This window comes from Buceros rhinoceros, unplaced genomic scaffold (assembly GCF_000710305.1).
Source record: "Buceros rhinoceros silvestris isolate BGI_N320 unplaced genomic scaffold, ASM71030v1 scaffold15128, whole genome shotgun sequence".
NCBI lineage: Eukaryota > Metazoa > Chordata > Aves > Bucerotiformes > Bucerotidae > Buceros > Buceros rhinoceros.
Window position 1 is genome coordinate 12,092 of NW_010428763.1, and position 22,427 is coordinate 34,518.

Consider the following 22,427-nt stretch of genomic DNA (forward strand, 5'->3'; position numbering starts at 1 on the left):
TCCCTATTAGACAGCTATGACTTCCCTGTTTAAGCTAGTCTTGGAGGGATTTTCATGAAGGCTCACTGCAGGCACAGAGGCTTCTTCTTAGGTTCCCATTGTAGTCAGTGAAGTGAAAGTAGCCCATTTCTAGAATGGTTCTGACGGACAGAAGCACTGAAATATGCAGTGAAAACACTTTCTAGTTAGTTAAATGGCCTTATAATACAAATGCACTGTAGATCAAATTTGCCATCTTATCCCAATTTGCCAAACCTCACATAGTTACTCTATCTCAAGACAGCTGACTTTGGGAGGGTGAAGCAAGCCCTGTATCTCTTAATTTGGTATTGACCTTTTGGATACTTACCAGATTGTTGTGCTTATCTTAAGTAGCACAGCTCCAGACTGTGTATAGAGGGGCTTATCTTCACGTCTGTTCTCAACACTGTACAGTGGAATATTTCTGGTCCAAACTGAATGCCTTTCTTCTGTAGCCACTATTTTAGAAGTTTTAGCCCTGTTCCCTTCGCTATTTTATCAAACCCACTGTCAACACAGAAAACCAAGTCAGAAATTCGTAGAAATTTTGCAGCATATAGTTAATCTTTGTGTGTTCTGTCTGGTGACAGGAGTGTGCTTTTAAAATACAATAACTCTTCAGCTTTGATCATGGTTACTATATAAAGGGAACATTGTCTCTCTGGACAGCGGTGCCCTAGTTGAACTGCCAAGTAGGAAGCTAAATCCAGAACTGCTGTTCTTCACAAGCTTGACAGTCAAATGTGCTTCTTGGCTTTATTTCATTGGATAAATGGATTGATAGGATCCTGTCTGAAAGGCCAAGACAACACGAGCACATTAACTACTGTTTTTTCAGTAGTTACAAATCTTGCACTAACTGATCGTTTCTGCACCTCATGCTTGTGGAGGGTTGTTTCCAAGGTTATTCTTGAAATTAAAACAGCTTCTACTTGAAGCATTGAGATTTATCTGTCTTTGAAAGGCATAATGAGTTTTTTACTTCTGCCTTAATTCTAGACAGTCTTTGAGGCAGGCCAGGGTTGACCAGCAGAGCATTAGCGTTTGTTCCAAGTCACTGAGATACAGATTATTCCTGCATGATACCAGGAAATTGTGTATTTCCTGAAAACGTAGCTGAAAAGGGAAAGATAAAATCAGCTTCATTTATTTAGGTTATCAAACTTTGTTTACTGACAAAGTCAGGTGGTTTGGGGTTTTTTGTTTGGTTTTTGGTTGTTGCCTTGTTTGTTGTGTTTTGGGTTTTTTTGTTGATTTTTTTCATATACTTTTCAGTGCCTCCCCACGCTTACCAGTGCAGAATAAGCACAATGATAATTTTTGCACTGGAACATCTGAAAACAGATGTGTGTATTGTAAGGAAAATGTGAGTTTCCAGTTGAAGCCATATAATAGGGGTGATTGGAAAGTCCATTACTGCTGGATGTTCTGAGCAGGAGAGCTTGTGTGCATCAGTTTATTTTTTAAGAACCAGGGTCTTGTAGTCTGAACAGAGATGAGAGCTTTCTCTTAATACACTTGGCAGAGGCAGGGGGGTCCTTAAATTAAGAATAAGCTGATGGAACCAAAAACTTTGTTCCTGCATTTATACCATGCACTTACTGAAAATGGGGATTGAGTAATTGAAGAGGAGAGAACATAAAAAAAAAAAGCCATTGTTGAGCAACTGGAAGAAAATTATTTCCGCTGTTTAAGCATTAAATGTTCTAACATTTTAAGTATAAAACACTAATTATTGTTTAATGCAGCCTAGTACTTTGTGCCTTATTCTGTTTCTGAACTGGGGTCATGTTGTGATCACTTGTATTTGAACTGCTGTTAAGTTTTGGGTTTGTGGTTTACGATCTATTTTTTTAAACAGAGGTACAAAAGTTTTATGTGTGTGTGCAGTGTGTTTTGGCTTTAGAAATTCAGTGCTGAATAGAGTGATTTTACATGGAAAACAAATAGGTGATGATTAGACATGGTTGTAGCACCTTGGATTCCTGCCTCTACCCACCCCACCCCCTTTTTTTTGGCAACAATTATCGCTGAAAAACTGTAGCTTATCTTAACCCTTGGAGGGTTGCTGCTCTTCCTCCACCCCCCTCTTCACCCCCTGGAGTTTTCCCACTTTACTGTTAACAGAAAAGTGCTGCTTAGGACACTTAGCTGAGAGACTGGGTAGAAAGACAAGAGTTCATATCCTTCCATTCTCCTAATGTTATGTGGAGAATACTGTAAAATTGGAGTCTGCCAGAGACAGAGAATGAATGTACCTCCAATGATTACCATCCACCTGTTTAGTTTATGCAGAAGTTGTAAACTATGGCTTTTTTAGCTTTATCTAAATGGAAGGAAAAAACCCCATTCATGTAGTAGACAAATCTATTGTAAGCTAGTGATTAGATGTATAAGGTTGGATCAACCAGAATAAGTAGTTGTCTCATTAAAAACACACGTAGCTTCTCAAATAATTTGGCCATGTTTTCAATGGCTTATTTGCTGTTTCAGCCTCAAGAGGGCATCCCTTTCTAAGAGATGTTTGAACTGTTCCAAGAATTTGGTGAGGTTCCATGCTCTCTGTTATGCAGAGGTTAGATCAGATGGTTATTATAGCCTTACCTATCTTTAACAACAGATTAACTTTCCTCTCCTAGGTTATAGTCTATTTTCATCACATGTGTGAATAAACCATTATTGTAGTCATCTGATTCAAGAGGGAAGAAATAAATTGGTCGGAAAATAAGCCATGTATGAATTTCATCTTTTGGGAAAACAATTTATTTAGGTGTGAGACAAGTGTAAAGGAGACCAGAGAGTTTTGTTTTCTCTGCATCTTTCCTCCAGTGACTGGAACATTGCAGAAGGCTGAGAAGAGCCCTCATGAGTCTGGTTGCTCTATGTTGTGAACCAAACCTGTGCTACTTAAGCTCTCCTTCATAATGCATCCTTCCATTTAGCAAGGGCTATATGTTTACAAGGTCAAGTCGCACCATCAGAGTATGGGCATGTGCACTTCATTCTGTCTCTTGTAAGATAGCCACTTACCTTTTAGAAAAAAAGTAATGCACAAGAAATAAAGTTTTACCTCCATATATTAAAACTATGTTCACGATTCTTACATTGGCGTTGCAGGCTCACAATTTGAGTTCAGTATTCGGTAATTCAGGATTGAATTCTTCTTTCTTCAGCATCATTTAAAATTTCAAGAGAAAGGCTTTTCTAATTTTATCTTAAACGTTTGGAGAACAACATCTGCTTCTGTCTTGCCTACCTGAAATACAGAAAACATTTTTGAAGGATTTAATTCCGTTTATTGCCTTTGCAGATTATCTATTCCCCTGAAAAAGATGCTTTGGTCCTTCTGACCATTGAAATTACATTTCATCACTGTTACCTGCCCTGGTATGGTTGCAGTTGAGAATCTCCTTTTTCAGGCTTAATAGCATACATTTTGTAAGAATGACATCATGTTTAAAAATTGCTCTTCCTTTTCATCAAAATTTAATTTTAGATGTTCTGTCTAGCACTCAAGAGAAGATGTGATAAATACTGGGTGTTGGTTAAGTTTTATGATGTTTCATTATGTATCTTAAGGTGCATTTTCAATTTATGATGATAGCAAATAAACAACAAAGATAAAGATTTAAGAATCTCCCACTTCCTTACAGCTTGTATGAAAACCACTAAATCAAAAAGAGTAATTGTTTTCCAATCTTAAACTTTTCTTTTTGAAAGTGATAGCAATTTCATATTCCGAGAAACCAACTGCTTTGGGGGAGAAAATGTAAAGCCTATTATCTCATATTCTACTTAGACATCTTAGAAGCTGGGCTTCTCATCATTCTTACACTTAGTGAGTGCTTTGGATTGAAATATTCCAGTAGCCATTAAGAAAAGGACATTTAGAGGTGCAGAAAAAATTATTTTTGCTCTTCACTTTATCCACAGTGTCACAAAAAGATATTTTATACATCTGTGGATCTCAATACACTTAACACTAAGAACACAAGGTATTAGGGTGGGGGTTTTTTTCCTGGAATAATGTATCCCACAGCTCAAGAGCAGCCTAGTTTGTATTATTAATAATCCTAGATCTGTGCAAAATTAGTAAATTACTTCACTGAGTTCTGAGAAGTTGATTAATATTTCGGCTCAATGTTCCACTGTTTTCCTTTGCAATGTAGAAGTATTTTGTGTCAACGTGAAATGCAGTATCATTAAGAGAATTGTTATAACTTAAAACAGACTTCATTAGTTTGATGGAAGAATTACTAAATGGGATTCTTTACACAGGACTCTGATTTTCATAGTCATCTGTTCTACCTCAAAATCTGTGAGCCAGTAGCAAGATTGTATAGGTGGTAGCATGAATCTCATAGTATCAGGGAAAGTTTGTATGGCTGTGTAGAAGAGCAACCCAATGCCATGGCTTTCATTAGCTGCAGAAAAGGAAACTTCTAGTTGATGATGGGCTGAACTTAAGTCCCAGTTTCCGAACTTGATTAGTGCATCTGAACTCAGTGAAGCTAGGAATCTGTAATCTGGAAAGGAAAAGACTTGCCTCATGTAGAAGGAACTTCTTACGTCCATTTTGAATGCTGTCTACTACCACTGTTGAAGAAAAGAAAGAAGAAAAAAAAAAAAAAGCTGCTCACTGAATGAGCATTTGCACAGAGGGCTGCTAAGTTTTTTTTAATCAGCCCCATCTCTGCCTTTTGTGAAAGAAATCTAAAAGTGATGTTGATATAACATACTCATTTACCTCCAATTTTGAAGAGATGTTTGTTTTGAAGACCTGGAAACTATAAATATTACAGTTAAAACCCCTCAGATTTGACGAAATGGATCATGAATAAATCAGTGGTTTTTACCTTATGGTGAAGTTTGTGGTGGGAGAGAGCGAGCGAACCATGTAGTAATGGGAAGTTCCTTTTCCTGCTCACGAACCAGAAAAAAATGTCTTGACGTTCAGCACCTTTCTTTGGCCTTGAGACATGCTAAGCATTTGTATGCTTATACATTTAATTCAGTTGAGGTTTTTTTCCTCTCAAATCAAAGACAGTAAATGATGAAAGTCATAACTATCCTTGTTTTAACCTGTTTTTACAACCCAACAACTTATTGTTCAGAAAGAGTTTTATTTAGTACAGTCATAAGGCCAGTATTTTTAAGCTGACAAAACCAGGTAGTGAATTCCAAAATTATTTTTGAGGAATGTTGTTAGGATTACTACTATATTTGTCAAGTGTGTAACAGAATGGAGTGTAAGATACTTCTAATTTGAAAGAAATTACAGTTCTCACAGATAAGGTGTTGTGAAGGTAGAGGCATGAACTAAGAAGTGTAAACAGTGTGTTAACATCACAGCTAGGAATTGAACTCTAGTTCTGAGTCGTGGATTCTAGTGCTGTGCAGTTCTGATAGAGCAGGGTTTTCTGGAGCATGTTGTGTTGTACTGACATCTGGGTAGGAGATTATTGTATATAACGAGTTTGTGCACTGTTGTAGAAGAGTAAGACACTGAACACAGAAAAGTAGAATTGTTAAACTGCTTACTGTTTAAAAGCTAAAGCATTAAGTAAGGGACTTCTTAATAGTTGTAAAGTATTGAGAATAAGGAAGGAGTTTATTTCTGAAAATTAGTCAGCTTATTATTAATAGGCAAGAAAACATACATGGATGTTTTATCTAGCACTGTAATGTCTAAAATTATCTGTGCTGGTTAAACAATTTGGCCAACGTTATTTCAAAAGAGGCTACATGAGCTACAGAACTCCTGACCAGAAAGAACTGGAATGGAAGGTCTTCACAGAAGTTACAATTACAATACATGATACTAATTATATAAGTGAACTTCAGATAGAGATATTTCAGAGGATCCAGATATTTTTCTTTTCCTGTAACTCTAAGTAAAGTAGGAAATGCATAGTAAACTTACTAAATATTTTTTTTAACCTGTGCTGTTCAACTGAGTTAACTTCCAAGCTGAAAGCTGATACTGTGTGTTTGCCTTAACAGCAGCTGCAAAAACTCTTGGGGTATGTGTATGGATATATGACATACAGAAGAGTCATATGTTATAACTGTTTAGTTTTCTGGTGCCAGATACATTTTGAAATGTGTAGTAGCTCATTGTCATTGGTATCAATCCAAATCTGTTTTGATGCAATTTGATACTTGAATGACATGAGGGTGTATCTTGAGTTTTTGCACTGATTAATATTGTGGGCTTTAACAGCAGCTTTATTATTTCAAAGATATTCATGTTGGACAAACTTTTGTTGTCATTCAATCCCTAAAAAACCAACCAACCCCAAAACCAAAAACCACCCCAAACTGTCAGTATATATGTAGCAAAATTTTTCCAGCTTTTTTTTTTTTTACTGTCTTTTTATGCTTACTGATAACACTGACATGGGTAAGAAAAATTAACACCCCGTCCGTGTTGGGTAAAATAGGCTCAAGAGTAAACCATTGCTTCTTAATGTTTTATCTTGCAATACTTTTGTAATCATAATGGGAAGGAAGGATATGCAAGTATGTACCAGTACAGTTGGAATAATACTATTGGTCAAAAGGGAATATGTAATCTATGAAATATTTTGAGGTTATTCTGATTTTTTTTAAGTTTTGTAACATGGTGTTAAATGTTCTATTTTAGCCCGTGTTATTTCTGGTAATAACAAAAATTAACTTCGGATAATAATGTGTTGAAAACTATTATTGTGTTTTAATATACAAAGCTGTGGCTATCATTGTAGAAAAATAAATCATGCCATTAAAACATTATCTGGTTCACTGGTTCTCAGACTTCTTTTCTCTTCTTCTCTGCTAGTTTAAAGTCCTCTTTCCCACCACTGCTCTCACAGATACATGAGCATTTCCACTTTGATCTGTTGCAAATCGTGGTGATATAATTCACTCTGTATTCTCCTGCCAAATGAACGTGCTCATGCACAAAATCTATCCCCCCTAATTAAAAAGGAAGAAAAAGACAAAAAGCCCCCACCCTCAATGCCTCTGAAGAATACAAGAAACAAAAGAACTTTGTCGAGTTAGTCATGACCCTGACTTGGGTCTTAATATTCCTCCAAATTTTACCTTGCATGTTCAAGTACGTTTGTTCTGCACTCTTTATCTAGGCCTTCTCTTATGTAGTCTCTTTGCCCTCTGTTTACACTGAGGTATTATAGGGAATTGCTTCTTCCCATATGCCTTGAGGTCCAGTTTTTTATAGCCTGTGCTCAGACCAGCCTAGACTTTTTGGTAGTACGTAACTGAACAGAAAGTATAAACCTGCCTGGGGACTTTTTTTTTTCTTTGAAGGGTTTTGTTTCTTTAAGTCTATCATTCCTTCTATCCCATCTTACTGTGGCAAAAAGGGGAAAGTATGGGGCAGAATTTAAAAGGTGTTTTTTCAAAAACTGTTTTTTCTTAATATTTTTTCAGGTCTAATGACAGCCTCATGAAGGCTGTTCTGTGTCTTGGCAGGTGGCTGACATGAATATACTGCTAGTAGATACCAAGGAGGTGGTGGGGAAGGGTAGTGGCAGGATAAGGATACCCTGAATTCTGCTAGTCTTTTGACTGTGGCATAGGTTTGGACTATTCTGTAGCCTGAGCTGCTTTCATTTCTTGTCCCAGTGTCCTCATCACGTTATGAGAGGTAGAGACTAAAGCCAGCTGGAATATATTGAAGTTTCTTCCTTCTTTCTTCCCTGCCTGAAATATAATTGGCACTTCAACAGAAAAGTGCAGTCTCTAGTTTGAGAATTATTTGGTTGGCCAACATTATTGAGACTGAGATTTACTTGTATTTAGCAAAGCTTGAAACTTCTAATAAACTTAAAACTAATCTCATTTTTCAGACTGAAAACCTAGAGAGTACAATAACCATACCAGATATCAGACTACATAGCAACCCCTCAGCTTTTAATGTTTACTGCAATGTTCGCCATTGTGTATTGGAGTGGCAAAAAAAGGAAGCGTCTGTATCTTTGGCTTCAAAGAACAGTGTACAGAGCGGGGATTCAGACAGTGATGAAGAGGAGGAAGCCAAAGAACCACCTATTAAACTTCCAAAGGTAAGTACTGTTTAAAATTTGCTGTGTATATGATCTAAAGTTGGTATGTTCGTTGTCAGGAATGAAGAACAGCATTATAAGCCAGCTGCTCATAAAATAGTAGTAGTTTTATTTGTAGTCCACCTTGTCGAGAACAGTCTCATTTTGATGAATTAGGAAAATCTATGTACCTGCCCAATAATTAATTTTAAAGTCAGTTAAATGTCAGGTAAACTTTCGACTTGCACTCCTTTATAAGTACTGTTACTTGGAAATAACCTCCAGCCTCAAAAGCCTACACAAAATTCAAATAAGGCTGCTCTTACCTCTGTCAGAGACTAGCTGGTAGTGATAAAGAGTGCTTTCTCTTGCTTTATCCCTCAAAAAAGAGTAAATCTTTCTGCTATTAGAATTCAGCTGGTAGAGTGTTTTCTAAGATTATTTGCCAGGCATATGTGTAATTGCAGTAACTGTCAATTATTCTTGCTACCTTAATTTTTTAATTTTTCCCTTTTTTGGCTTTTGTGCCTCCTGGCACTCGTAACTGTATGGTAATGCACATTAAGATTTTGGACACTGTAGTTCAACAGTTACAGTAGGTTTTTTTACTGTTTGCTGCTTCTGTGCTTATAGTAGCATTAATGGTGGAAAGTCAGAAATAATCTGTATAGGAGTTACTGATTATTTTCTTTTCTACATTTTCAGATTCACTTGTTTTGTACTAGAACTTCTGTGCATTCAGTTTTATTCATTGCTAGCTTATTAATGCTATGAATCTCACTTTCTTTTGTTATTCTTCTGAGTCTAAAAAGCATATTCAGAATGTTTGTATTTGCTCTAAAAAACAATACAAATACTGAATTAAAAAGTTTGTAGCAGTGTGTAGCTATTCGTGCTATATTCTTTTATGGTGGGCCCGCGAGCTGGAAGCCGGGACAAATCGTGCATATGCCAATATGGTGTGTAGCGAGACCCGTTTATTGTTTACAATACATCCCAATTTATAGACTCTTGTTCACCCGACTAGCTGCATGGTGATTGGATAGTGACTCTGTTACACAGACAGCACACATCTCTTAAAGCACTATAATTGGATAAAAGGGGTTAGATCCCATGTGGTGAATGTTTTGGTTAGAGTTAATCAAACAAGGCTAGTAGAGATATAATTTCCCACACGATAGTGTTGCAGCTGGGTTTCGGCTGCTAAGTTTCCCAGAGAAAGTAGCATATTTTTCATAGTTCTAATTTCTGCTAGAAAGATACACCAACACAGTGATTATGTAGAATGTTCTAGTTAGTTTGAAAATTACAATTTTATAGATGATTGAGTTTAGTTTTATCTGCAACTTGATAACTGAAATTTCACAGTTGATAGTAGCAAAATAATGTGCAGTCATTAGATATAAAGTTAACATTGTTTATGAACTGCATCTGTCTCCTTGTGGATTATATTAAATGAATCAGCAAGTGCTTGTAGATGTGTCATTTGAAATCTTAAGTAAAAGACAATGTAGCTATTAGCATTTATAAAGAAAGGAATGGATTTTTAGAGATACTTTGAAATCAAATAGGTTCCAAGAAGGATGAGTTTTGTCAGTGATATGGACAGAACACTTGCATGTGGAAGCTAAAACATGGATATTGTTAAAGACATTGGAGACTCTCTAAAAAAAAAGACTTGGAAAAGTGGTGCAATTTTTAAAAGAGAGTGGCTTAGAAAAAATGGTAGGGAAGCTGTAGGTAGGAAACTCTTTTCAAAACAGGAAATCACTGAGATTTTATTGTATTTAATACAGAGAATAGAAAATTGATGAAAATCAGTACACTTTCAAACTATTCATTTTGAGCGAAGAATCTACAAAATATCAAAATTCAAGAATTTTTACTGATTGAACGCTGGCTTAGTTATTAAAAATTCTGAGGTTGTACCAAGCATCTATCTAGCTAGTATTGAGCTGTTTAGAGCACTCTGAGGTAAGATACTTTTTATTATTAATTTCACTTACATCCATGCATTTGAACAAGGCATCCACTTGGACCTGTCTCACAGGTAGTAGATGCTAACTGTGTAAATGTCTTTGTATCCTGAATATAGGTGAGTGTCTTTGAACAGTATTGGGTAGGGCTTAGTTTGATAAATATAAAGTTACTCAGTTCATACGGTTTACAGCATTTACTAGACCAGTTTCTGAAAGTAATTGTTAGCTTATTAAGAAGAATACTGACACATTTTGAGTTTGACAGTGAGGCAAAAGTCAGATTTAAAAAAAAAGTGTAGCTAGGATTTGTGGTTTTCTAGATTCTCCAGAGTGAAACTGGTGAAGTTAGTCCCCTCCCCCTTAGTTTGGGGTTTTTTGTTCATGAAAATTCTTCTTTTAGTTGAGAATAAGTTTAACACATTCTATTTTTTTATGTAGCTTAGATTGCTTTAAGGTGTTAGATCGAAGTATCTTTTTTTTTTTTTTTAATCTTGAGAAAGTCAGGTTTTAATCAGAATATATTTTAGAATTAAAAGTCATCCTATGCAATTTCTGTAATAGGATCATCAAGACAATTGTTTTTAATAATAGTTAGACATAGAGACACAGTTTCCTGGTCTTCAGATATTAGCACAATAGAGTTTGTATTTTGGTGTGTTTGGACAGTTTAGTAACTTGCTTTGATAGCTGTAAATTTTTGGATTTGCAAGAAATATTTGCCTTTGCATGACTTAGTACCTTAATTAATGATGGGGAATTCTCTCTACTTGAAATAGGGTAGATTCAGTTCTACTGATTCGATTTGTAAGTGTTTGAGTTAAAAAGAGGTGTCTTCCTTCCCCATATTGAAGTTAACACTGGATTATGGGTGATCCACAAAAGCACTGGACTAAAAAGAACAAATGTGGGATTAAGGTGACTAAGGTAGAATTAACTGACTTAAATATTCTTTGTTCCATCAGTGGCATGCATTTGCTGTTTAGTTGATAAGCTTAGGCAAAAATGAAAATTTTCAAGTTGAAATGAAAAATAAAAATAATTACTACTTTTAAAAACTGACTTGAAGTCTCTTAAAATTCATTAGGGCAATGTATTACAAGTATAAAGTTTATTTTTGATGTATATAATATTTAATGCAGAGTATTAAATAAACATAGAAATCTAAGTGCTAGGCAGTTAGGAGAGAGGGAAAACAAAAGAATTAAAACAATAGTGTAGTTAAGACTTCTTCAAGAAGTGAGGTTTTTACTGAGCAATTGATTATGGCTTATTATGTCTGCATCCAGGCTAGAATTTTGTGTACCCTTCATAAGGGGGACTTATGCTTTTGATCTGAAGTCTCAAAGATGTTGCAAGGGGAATGAGAGGATGGCTGCATGGAGAGCATTAGTAAGGACTGGCAGGCTGTGACACAGAGGCTGAGACTGCAGCTGTGCTCGTTTCAGCCCAGAGACCCTTCAGAGAGCAGCAAGAACAAGCTTAAGACGTCCTGAAAAGAACTGCTTGATTATTCTGTCCTTCAGAGTTTGTGCAGAGTTTGGAGGATTTGGTAGATAGATACATAAATTTTACACACATGTATGTATAATATACATATATGTAAATTAAGGTGAATATATATTTTAGGTGATAGATAAATAGATATATATTAAGGTGATGACACCTGTTTTAAGAAGCTGACCCTATCTGTTGCTCTCAGATACTAAGTAAACCAACCCCAAACCCATGCAGATCAGACAAAATCCCATCAGAGCTATCCATTGTTGATTCCTGCTTTACTGGAAGTTCACCAAATTTATTTTCTCTGCTATGTTAGGTTCTATGCTTTCTCCAGTTGCTTCTGTCAGCTGTTAGGTGAGGTCTTCTGCCTGAAGACTGAGAAGAATACATTAAACATCTCAGTTTCTCTTAAAGATGCTGTCACTGAAAAGAAGGAGTTTCTAAAAATGTACTGCAGTGTATTTTATTCTTTAGCCTGCCAGATGATGCTGAGTTTTGGATCCTGGAAAAACCATCTGTGCCATTATTTTGTTGACAGTTTGTTTTTTTTTTTTCCCCAGTAGATTCTATGCGTTTTCCCCCACTCCACTGACGATAAGACATGTAAAGAGTAATTTCCAGGAAAGCTGCTGTTGCACTTCGAAGACTTAATTTGATTATGTTTCTATTCTTTCTCCAAAAATCAAACAGGTGGTAAAATAACTTCTGAAAGACAGGAATTGAAATAAATGGAACACCAGCAAAGGCAGCTACAAGACATCCAGTAAAACTTACAACTGACTGTCAGAATAGATCTGTGTTAAGCATGCATGGCAGTTCCGTTAACAATTTTATTTATTTTCACATCTCAGTCTTTGCCCTTAGATTTTACTCAGGGCTGAATCTATGGTAAACATGCTAAACATTAGGGCTTTGCTCTTGACAAACACCTAGTGAACTTCTGAAGGTATGGTTGCTTACTTGTAGTGAGTTAACCCTGCTCACTTTTCTTTCATCCTCATCGTTATTTCATAAAGAGTTTGAGAAGGAAGTGAAAGGGAACAGTCAGTGGAGAGAAGCATCATTGTAATCTCAGAATATTCAGGAATTCTAAAAGGGAAAGTCAGGAGTGGCTGTAGCAGCATTTCTACAGATGTATTTGTGACACACCATCCTGATTTTTTATGTTGTCACAAAAACAATTTCAGAGTCTTTGAAGGGGAAAATACTAGTGCTGCCAATAGCAGCCAGCAAAAGTATCATTACTTAGGGTGGGAAGTCAGGTTGCAAGCCAACTCTAGCTTGCTGGCTTGCATTAATGAGCAAGGAGAAGGAGGTCTGACAAACTGTGAACTTGATAGAAATTAGAAGGTCTCAGAGGCACAGTTTGTCTTGCATTGTCCAAAGAATTTTAAGTTTTCTGATTTTTTTTCAGAGAACTTAATCTGCTTAGATATGCTCTTTCATATATAGTAGACATTACTTCTGTGTCATATTTGCGAGGACAGTTGTATAGGTGTGTTCTTGATTTTTATTATCTTTTGAATTACCATTGTATTCTGATTATATTTTTGTTATTTGGCTGTCTTCTGTGAACATTGGGATATACCTTTATTGGTGAAGATCCACAAATATTATATTAACAGATAATCTGAACTATCTGTGCTTCTTTAGATCATCGAAGTTGGATTATGTGAAGTCTTTGAACTGATAAAGGAGACAAGATTTTCTCATCCATCCTTGTGTCTCAGGAGCCTGCAGGCCCTACTTAATGTGCTCCAGGGCCAGCAACCAGAAGGGCTGCAATCAGAGCCTCCTGAAGTCCTAGGTAATATTTCACCTGTTGCCGTATTTGTATTAACATACATCTGTTACTTTATTGGACAGAAAAAAAAAATTATTCCTAGCATGTATTTGTGAGATAGTAACAGGCTTGTTCTCAACTGACTAACTTTATTCAGTAATGTAAATTCCTTATGGAGTAACTAATACTTTTTCAGCATTTATCTTGTGTAGAACAGGAATGTTGGCATATAAATGTATATATATATATTTAAAAAAACCTCATGTTTTGTTGCTGTGTAATGCAGAGTTTCACTGAAACATAGTAAACCTTACAAATTAAGGTTGTTAATTTACTGAAGCTGTAAAATACTTGGAAAGTAGGAATCAGAAGGCATTGGAAGGAAGGTAGTTCTACAGTGGACTTCTCTTGAGATCTGCTGTTGTAATCAATAGCTTAGATATTCAGTGTTGTATTTTCTCCGAAGCAGCTAAACAAAGTGTCAGAATTCTTGCGTTTATTTCCTCTGGCCATCCAAAAGCTTCCCTGAAAATTAATTTTGCTTTTGATGATACAGAAAACAAAAATTGAACTCCTAATGGCTTTGAGCGTGTGACGGATTGTCCTTTAAGTTAAATTCCAATTATCTTTTGTAAATTCATAGTTTTTTCTGGTTAATAGAATGGAAGGGAAGGCTAGGCTCTAGCATCTGTGGTTTAAAAATATGAAAAATAAAATATATCTTAAGATACTACTGTGTATGCTTTCGTATGTTACGGCTCCACTGCATTCCGTTTCCAAAGTTAGTGGTTTGCTACAGAAAACTTCTATATTGATGTACAGAGTATTAAAAAGCTCCAAAGGAGGCTTTGTTTTGATACTGCCTTAGTGATTATTTGTATATACTACCAATAAATGGAGGTGGATTTCTGTTCATGCCTTGATTGTTACAGATACTCAGCTGCTAAACAGTGCTTTTAAAGAGGCAATATGATCAAAATAATTTTCAAGCTTTGATTTGAAATGCTCATTTTTGAGAAATGGGATGTGCTTCAATATGGGTAATGGTCATAAAGATTAGACAAGTTTGGTTGAGACCTACACATCATCTCAGTGGTGAGGTAGATGAATAGGCAGGTAAAGTAACTCCTTCTGGCCCGTTCCCTGTTATTGTGTTCTGCTGTAACAGAAGGACTTAACTTTTCTTGTTCTTTGGTCATTGTGATTATCAAGACTTGGTGTTTTCTGGCTGAAAAAGAATGAGGAGTTAAGAATGTTTTAGGCCTCTTTAAATGGGATATTTTCTGTGTGGAAATAGGGCTAAACTTAATGGCTGAGGAAATCATGTATACTCTAAGTTTAATTTCCTATTGACAGGCAAATTGCTTGATTTTGTGACTTGTCTACATAATTGCTGTGTTTTATCTGCAGAATCCCTCTTCCAGCTTCTTCTGGAGATAACTGTCCGTAGCACGGGAATGAATGACAGTACGGGACAGTCCTTGACAGCACTTTCCTGCGCTTGCCTCTTCAGTTTGGTAGCTGCATGGGGAGAGACAGGAAGAACATTGCAAGCAATCTCTGCTATCCTCACGAATAATGGCAGCCATGCTTGTCAGACTATTCAGGTCTTGCACTAAGACTTCTCTGTATCTGGGGTTTTATGTAAATTGTGTGTGTGCATGAGCTTTGAGAAGATCTATTATGTAAATTCAGTTAACTTTTTCCCTGGCTTTTTTTAAGATAAGAGTAGGTATTTCTTTGTCTCTCTTGAGATGGAGATTGAACAGAAAATGCATTTCAAGTCACGTTTTTCACAATTTCTTTAATTGTTTAGGTGCCAACCATTTTAAACTCTCTTCAGCGGAGTGTACAGGCGGTTCTAGTGGGCAAAATCCAAATCCAGGACTGGTTCAGTAATGGGATAAAGAAGGCAGCCTTGATGCACAAATGGCCATTGAAAGAAATATCTGTAGATGAAGATGACCAGTGCCTACTTCAGAGTGATGGTTTTTTCCTCTATCTCTTATGTAAAGATGGACTTTACAAAATTGGCTCTGGATACAGCGGGACAGTGAGGGTAATGTGATATCTTCTTGTCTGTTCAATGATAGTTAATGGTTTAACTTTTATGATGTGCTGTTTCCATTGAGAATCTTTTGTAGCTTAATAATCATCAGTTTTACCATTTGTCTTAAATTTTCTAATTATTTCTGTGAGAATTTTACAGCAATTTCTTAGAATTTTCACTTCTCAATATGGCTGAAGACTTTATTATTTAGATGGTAAATTATTATGTGAAAAAAAAATCACTTTTGATTGTCGCAATTGATAGGAGTTTTTTGCTTTTCAGGGCCACATATACAATTCTACATCCCGCATCAAAAACAGAAAGGAGAAAAAGTCTTGGTTAGGTTATGCTCAGGTAGGTGAATACTTACAACATAAAACATGCACCTCAACCCCCATCCCACATCTGTAATTTAAGTAGAACTTGGCTTAGAGTAAGCTTATATTGATATAGTATTGTTCCTTTGGCTTTAATTACAAAAATCAAATTTTGGTACTGACTTTTAAATTGTGGAAGATGAAGTACGTGTGATGGTACTGGCATATGGAAAGGAGTAATGAAGTGTCATTTATTTGTATTGTCACTGTAAAGACTTTCTCAAAATAAGATGGTTTAACATGTAAATTTATGAATTGTACAATCTATTGATGTGTACTTAAAGAAGTTGGAGGATGTAAAAATACACTATTGCAACAAAATAGTGTAAAAAAAATACTTGAAATAGCTATTTATGAAAATAAATTTATTTTAAAACATTTGCAGTAAAATAAGGAAGTGCTGTTTTGGTTGGAGGAGGATTGAGGGTGTGTAAACCATGAGTAAAGATAATTATTGACATTACCACTGCAGATTTAAATATATTTGGATATTTTGGTTTCTTTTAGAGTCAGTTTCTGGAATATCAGCCACCTTTTCTTATACATTTGCTATTCATTGGGTATTTTTAGAAATCTGTTAATTTCACCGAGTGCTCTCTCTCAAAAACATCCCCAACAACCAAACCAAAAATGAAACAAAAATTAAATTTCAATGAGTAATGAATTTACTTAATTTTTAACTACTGAGCAATATTTATTGTATATTTACTAGTAACTGAGTGATCTCATTGTTCCAGAGTGAAATTAAGTCTACTCCTTGTCAAGCTCTTGAATTGGAGTTGTTCATTACAAATATAAATTCTGTTATTACAGATAACGTTATATATATATACACACACAGACACACGAATGCTGGTTTTGTTTAGCAATCAAACATATTTTTTTTTGTGCCCAAAGGTATACTGGGACAACACAAATGTGTATGAATGCATTAATTCAGGAGGCTGTTTTATAATTGGGAGAGGAATAGGAACCATACAGAGTTTCATACAAAGTTACACATTTGGACATTCTGTACATAGCTATAAATATGTATGATGTTGTTCTTTGAGTGCTTATACAGCTGTATGCACTCACACAATGACTGTACCCAAAGGCACTGCTAGCTGGAAAAATGTCACACTGGGGCTATATTTATAGGAAGGTGTTCGAGTTGCACTTATTGCTAAGTATGTGTCTGTAAAAGAGGTGAGAAATGCCCTCAGTCCCATTTCCCTTCTGATCCTGCTCAAATTCAGGTGGTTTTTCTTGCTTCATTATAGAAAAGCCTCAGACTGAAATAATTTATATCTACTTTAATGCTCTTTACTTATTTTTCCTACTTAGTGTGGACATGGTTTAGGGACCCTGGCAGTGCGTGGTGAAATGGTTGGACTTGGTGATCTTAAAGGTCTGTTCCAACCAGATGATTCTGTGATTTGTTTTTCCTCATTTCACAGGAAAATTCAAGTAGTTTAGATGGAAGGAAAAAGGGTGGTTGAATTTGGAACTCTTTGGCAAAAGATATTCGAGGCTCAGGCTCAGTGACCTCCCTGTGAAATGCATCAATTCTGAGAGGCATAGAATCCCCACCTGAGGCTAATCATGCTTGAACCAAGTGCAGGCCATTGTCCTATCTCCTGCTATGATACTGCTGTTGTCAGAATCATTGTTTTGTCATTATTCATACCGGCCTCTGCAAGCCTCCTGTAGGTGAATACTACTTTGCTTGGCCTCAGTCACCTGGAATAAGTACATTTGTAAGTGCCCTCAAATAACCGCTTTTCCTTTTCTGTAGCTGCTTTTATAACAGAAGTGCTTTCTAAGTGTAAATTCTCCAACTGCGTTTCTATCCTGCTCCCTCAAAATCTTTGAAGGCTTCACAGGCTTTGTTGGGTTAAAAAAAGATATAAGATATTGCCTGTCTTATGGATCTGTGCACATCATGCAATCTGTGCACATCACGCAAACATGGGGGCCTGTCTAGTACAACCTATCTAGTTTAAGCTAAATCAAAACTTATTTGACTGTGTTGGTTTACAAGTGCCCTCAAAATTACAGGTATAAACGAAGAACAGATTTACTGTGTGTGGCTTCAGTGCGCTGATCTACAGCATGTAGAGTGTAGAGGAAGGGGGTCAAGTTTCTGGGGTTTTTTATTGCAGAATTTAAGTGAAAAAAAAGTAATCAAAATGAAGCAGATTTAATGTGGAAGGTTTCAAAAATTTTTAAATACCTAAAATAATGACTGCGCATTTTCATTTTTGATAATATCCTTTGTACTTAAAAATATTTTCACGCCAATGTATATATTCTTACTCTTACCAGGGTTATTTATTATATAGAGATGTGAATAATCATAGTATGACAGCCATAAGAATAAACCCTGAAACTCTGGAACAAGATGGTACAGTTGCTTTGCCAGGTAAGAACCTTGGATATGAGAAGATGATTATAGTTTACTGTTTACATGCTGTGTGTTTTCAAGTAAGCAGAAGAGGAATTGAGACAGATTTTGAGATCACAAAGAGACTGCTTTTTTGTGACTTTGGTTTGCTGCATTAGACCAGCTGCAGTGTTTCATTCAGAGGTCCAACTACCGGAAGAATATTTGAATGTTTTAGAATGTATTTTAATTTAAAGACTCCAAGCGCTTGACTTCCTTCTTAAAGACTTTTTATTTCTTCCTTGTTTGAACCTTGAGCATTTGGTTCAGATAGGACTTTGTTTCCCATATCTCTTACATGTAGGTAATTGCAGGCTATGACCAAACCTTTTTTTTTTTTTTTTTTTAATATGGGTAGAAATATAGCCAGAAAACAAAGGCACCTAATGAACACTGATGGACCATACTTCTGAGGTTTAAATTGGTGATGCATTTTTGCTTATTTGTTTTGGGAATTTTTTGGTAGTTCTGGTTTTGTTTGGATTTTTTTGTTAGGCTTTGTTTTTTTCCTTTTTCTTCAGAGAAGCCTCATAACTTGATCTCTGTGTAGAAAATAAGGATGTTCCTGGAACATGCTTTAATGACCTCCCGGTGAAAGACATCTGTTCTTAGCTGCTTGCATGAACAGCAGAAGGGCACAAGATTATCTTTCAATCGAATGATGACAGATTGATTCTGTAGATTGGAAGAAAGATTTTTGTGTTGCTTCCTGACATAAGAAGTCACTTAACTGAAACCACAGAAAAATTTTTTAGGTTTTTTATATTTCAAACACAATGTCACAGGTTAAAACTATGTGGCTGTTAAAACCAAAAGGGTTTTGCGATGACAGGGTTTTGGATGGAATGTAAGCCCACCAAAACCTTCGCAGAATATAGCTTAGCAGCTCGTTATGGCTTGAATTCAAGGCATTGTTTAGGCAAAGGAAGAACAAACTCAAGTTTAAGGTAAAGGGGGTTAGACCAGGAGAGTTTTAATAGTGAAAAGCCCAAAGGGAAATAATTTTAAAAGTTAAACAGGACTGGAAAAGAGAGAGAGAGAGAGGGAGAGATTGATAAATACATAAATAGTCATATACAAGAATCGTACAGTCTCCCATCTTGGCCCGCATCTCCCATTTACAAAGGATCCGCCACATGGTTGCACTGCTGGTGGGGGTGGGGAGGAAAGTTTGTCTGTCACCTCACAAAGTTTTCAGTCCAAGAAAACTTCTCCTGGGGCAAACCTGCATGCAGTAATGTAGTCCTTCCTTCTCCAGGTTAGCTGGGAGGAGACTTGAGTTTATCAAGGGCAAAATTCCAAGGCTTCTTACTCTCCCTATCTGCACGGGATACTGACCGGACCTTCAGGGAATGCCTGTTGGTTCCCCGTGTCTGCGGCGGCTCTGTGCCGAGCATCTGGAACCAGTGCGCATTCCCCTTTGCCATCAGTTTCTGTTCCATCCGTGCAGATTCTGGGGGCTTACAGCCGGTTGTACCCTTGCCAGGTTGAACTTAGTCCAAAGCCACCCCAGCCGGTAATCGGCAAAGTGGAAAGGTCTACCTGCTTCGCAGAAGGAGTCTTTTTACTCCTCCAGGGGCATTGAGGTAACTGCCCATGTTCTTTTCTCTCTCTGATGAAAAGTTCTCTCAGTTCCTGGGGGCGGAAATTCCAAAGTGCTGCGGCTCGTCTGAATTCGAAAGTGCCGCAGTTCGCCCAGCGGGAGCATCTCGAAACGCCCCTTTTTATGTGCTTACTCACGGAGGTGTGTCTGAATATCGCTTCCCTTCCCAAGACGCACAGGAACTCTATCCCACATTTTGGGGGAAAGGAGAAGGGAAGAACAAAAGCTCACCACCCAGCCGGCACCATTTTCAAACCATCACATGCAAACAGTAATTTTTGAAACAAACTATGAATGTAGAATCTAGTCTATACAGCTTTCTGCAAATCCTTAAAATGTGGATGTGTGTTTAAGCTGCTTGATCTTTGTGTGGCTGTGTGAGAAACTTGAGTGAGAGAACATTCAAGGACCTGACAGATTGCCTGTTAGCATTGTTTTCCACTTTCTTCACCTCAAGGCAGCTTCTTCAACCAATAAGGTCGTTTTTGGTCCTTAAATATGTTACCATTAATGAACAAATCAGAGCTCTCCATGGAGGTCTTGAGAGACAACTGAGCGTGTTTAAAGTCTACACCTCTGAGCTATTAGTTTTCTTCTGAAAATCTCAGTGACAAGTGTCATTTTGCAAGACAGCCTTGTGTTTATACTATAAGAAGGCACAAATTAAACGAGTATGCCATCTAAACAAAAATCTATTAAACCTTCAGTGCAAAAGCAAATCTTTTAACTGTGGGAATACCCATTCAGAAATCCCTGAAATAATTTCACACAGTTGCATTTCATATGGTTGTGATGGTGTCAGAGTTGATGCCAGATCTTCATAACTCCTACTGTTTGTATTTCAGCCCTTGAACTTCACTGTTTTACTTTCTGCTTTTCTACAGTTTCATATCAGTGTTAAGTTGTGAGCAAATATGGCCTTGTTCTTTTGGCTAGGACAAATACAAAGGGATCCATTTCTGGTTATTTCCATTTCCTATTAGAAGGAAAGAAAGGGGAAGAGGGTATGTGACCTATTCTGTGGAAACCTGAGGTACATAACTCTAAATAGTAGTGCCTTACCCCTCTGTAATCTTGATAATGACTTGTAGTTCTGAAAAAACACACCAGACAGAACTACAGGGCAATAACCTTGCCAACAGCTGAACACTGATGTGACTCCAACTATTTCCTCCTAGTTGGTATGGCAGGACATGGCTCTCTCTGGAGTTAATCTCTTTCAAATGCCGGGGTTGGTGCTAATACGTTTAAATAAGGTACTCATATTTATTCATACAGGGATGCTTAGGAGATTAGGAGTTTATTAGGAGACGTGATTAGGAGTTGATCCTAGCTAGAAGTGACCTTAGAAAACTTACTGAACTATGGAAGATTATCTTCTCCTTTCTCAGACAGTAACATCCACCAGCGTCTTGAAACTGTAAACATCTATTTCAAAGGTCAGCCTTTCCGCTCTGATAGATGATCTAGCAAATTTGACAGTGTACCTGGAACTACCAGACTGTGTGTCAGCATTCTTGTGTATAATGCCTTGGACAAGCTTCATACACTGTCCTTGAGCTGTGGATCTGTCTTCTCAGTCCAAATATCAGAAAAGGATCCATGACTTCTATGAGATTTTTTGTGTGATTGAACTGGAGTTTACAGAGGAGGTTTTCATCTTGACCATTTCTTTAACAGTAATGCTGACTACATACTTTGTAGAAAAGCTGCTGTTGAAGTTGAAATTACGTGGTATATGGTTTTGTTGTTCTTTGAAATTACACATGAATATCTTGGAGCTCAGGATTATTCACTTAGTCTGAAAAGTACTGCTAACCGATGGTAGCCTGCACGAGCTCAAAAGTGCTTATTGGCAGGCACAGGATGTAGTATACAAATACGGAAGGTGGTGCTTTACAATCATCTCCTCTTGAAGCCTCTAAGGAGACTGTGATTAATAGATGTCTGCAGTTATGTCCTTTAGGCAAAGCCCTTTCAGTTATAGTAATTTCCAGACAGCAACCTTGGATATCTTCATCCCCAGCGTAGTTTCCAAAGTCAGATTGAATAAGATAACTATTGATTACTATTACATTGTCCGTTTTGTACTCTCCCCATTAATGTGATATTTAATGCTGAGCCTGGATGTTACCTAATCAAGTGCTAATTTTTAGGAAGTCTTTGGAAGAATGTATTTTTTTGTTTTTAATTGAAAAGCATCCTTGTTGCGGATTTTTCTGTATGAGCACACCAAAGATATAAAAGACCCAAAAAATGTTAACTTGGGAGGCTCACCCCTTTCTGAAATGACTCAGGAAATAGGCTAACAGTGTATTGTGGTTCCACTGATGGCTAGAATATTATGTTTCCTTTACTGTTACATTTATGTGAGCGTGTAATTTTCAGGCATTCAAGGTATCTTAATACTTACTTCCTATAAACTTTCAGAAATGTAATTTAGGTTATTTTTGTGACTTCAAGTTATTGACAACTCATTTGTCTTATCGCTAATATCACTTTACAGCATAGAGAGTTAGTAACGTGAACTGACTTTGGTCATTTGTACAAGATTATTTTTGAGAGAGTGTCAACGGTTTGGTCGAGGTAAACCAAGGTCTGGTGATGATAATACCAGCAGAAATAGGGGAAGGGAGAAGAG

The 22,427-nt window shown here is 36.7% G+C and overlaps 1 protein-coding gene across 1 annotated transcript in view; it reads left to right on the plus strand.

The window, feature by feature from the left end:
* The window catches only part of MYCBP2 (MYC binding protein 2, E3 ubiquitin protein ligase), a gene marked incomplete at both ends in the record, with an annotated part of 119,567 nt that overhangs the window by 752 nt on the left and 96,388 nt on the right, over positions 1-22,427 (plus strand). The window contains 6 exons of the mRNA XM_010142402.1: positions 7,875-8,090; positions 13,202-13,355; positions 14,742-14,938; positions 15,148-15,390; positions 15,664-15,735; positions 18,066-18,162. Of these exons, the coding sequence (XP_010140704.1) occupies positions 7,875-8,090; positions 13,202-13,355; positions 14,742-14,938; positions 15,148-15,390; positions 15,664-15,735; positions 18,066-18,162 (979 nt within the window). The remainder of the gene's footprint in view (positions 1-7,874; positions 8,091-13,201; positions 13,356-14,741; positions 14,939-15,147; positions 15,391-15,663; positions 15,736-18,065; positions 18,163-22,427) is intronic.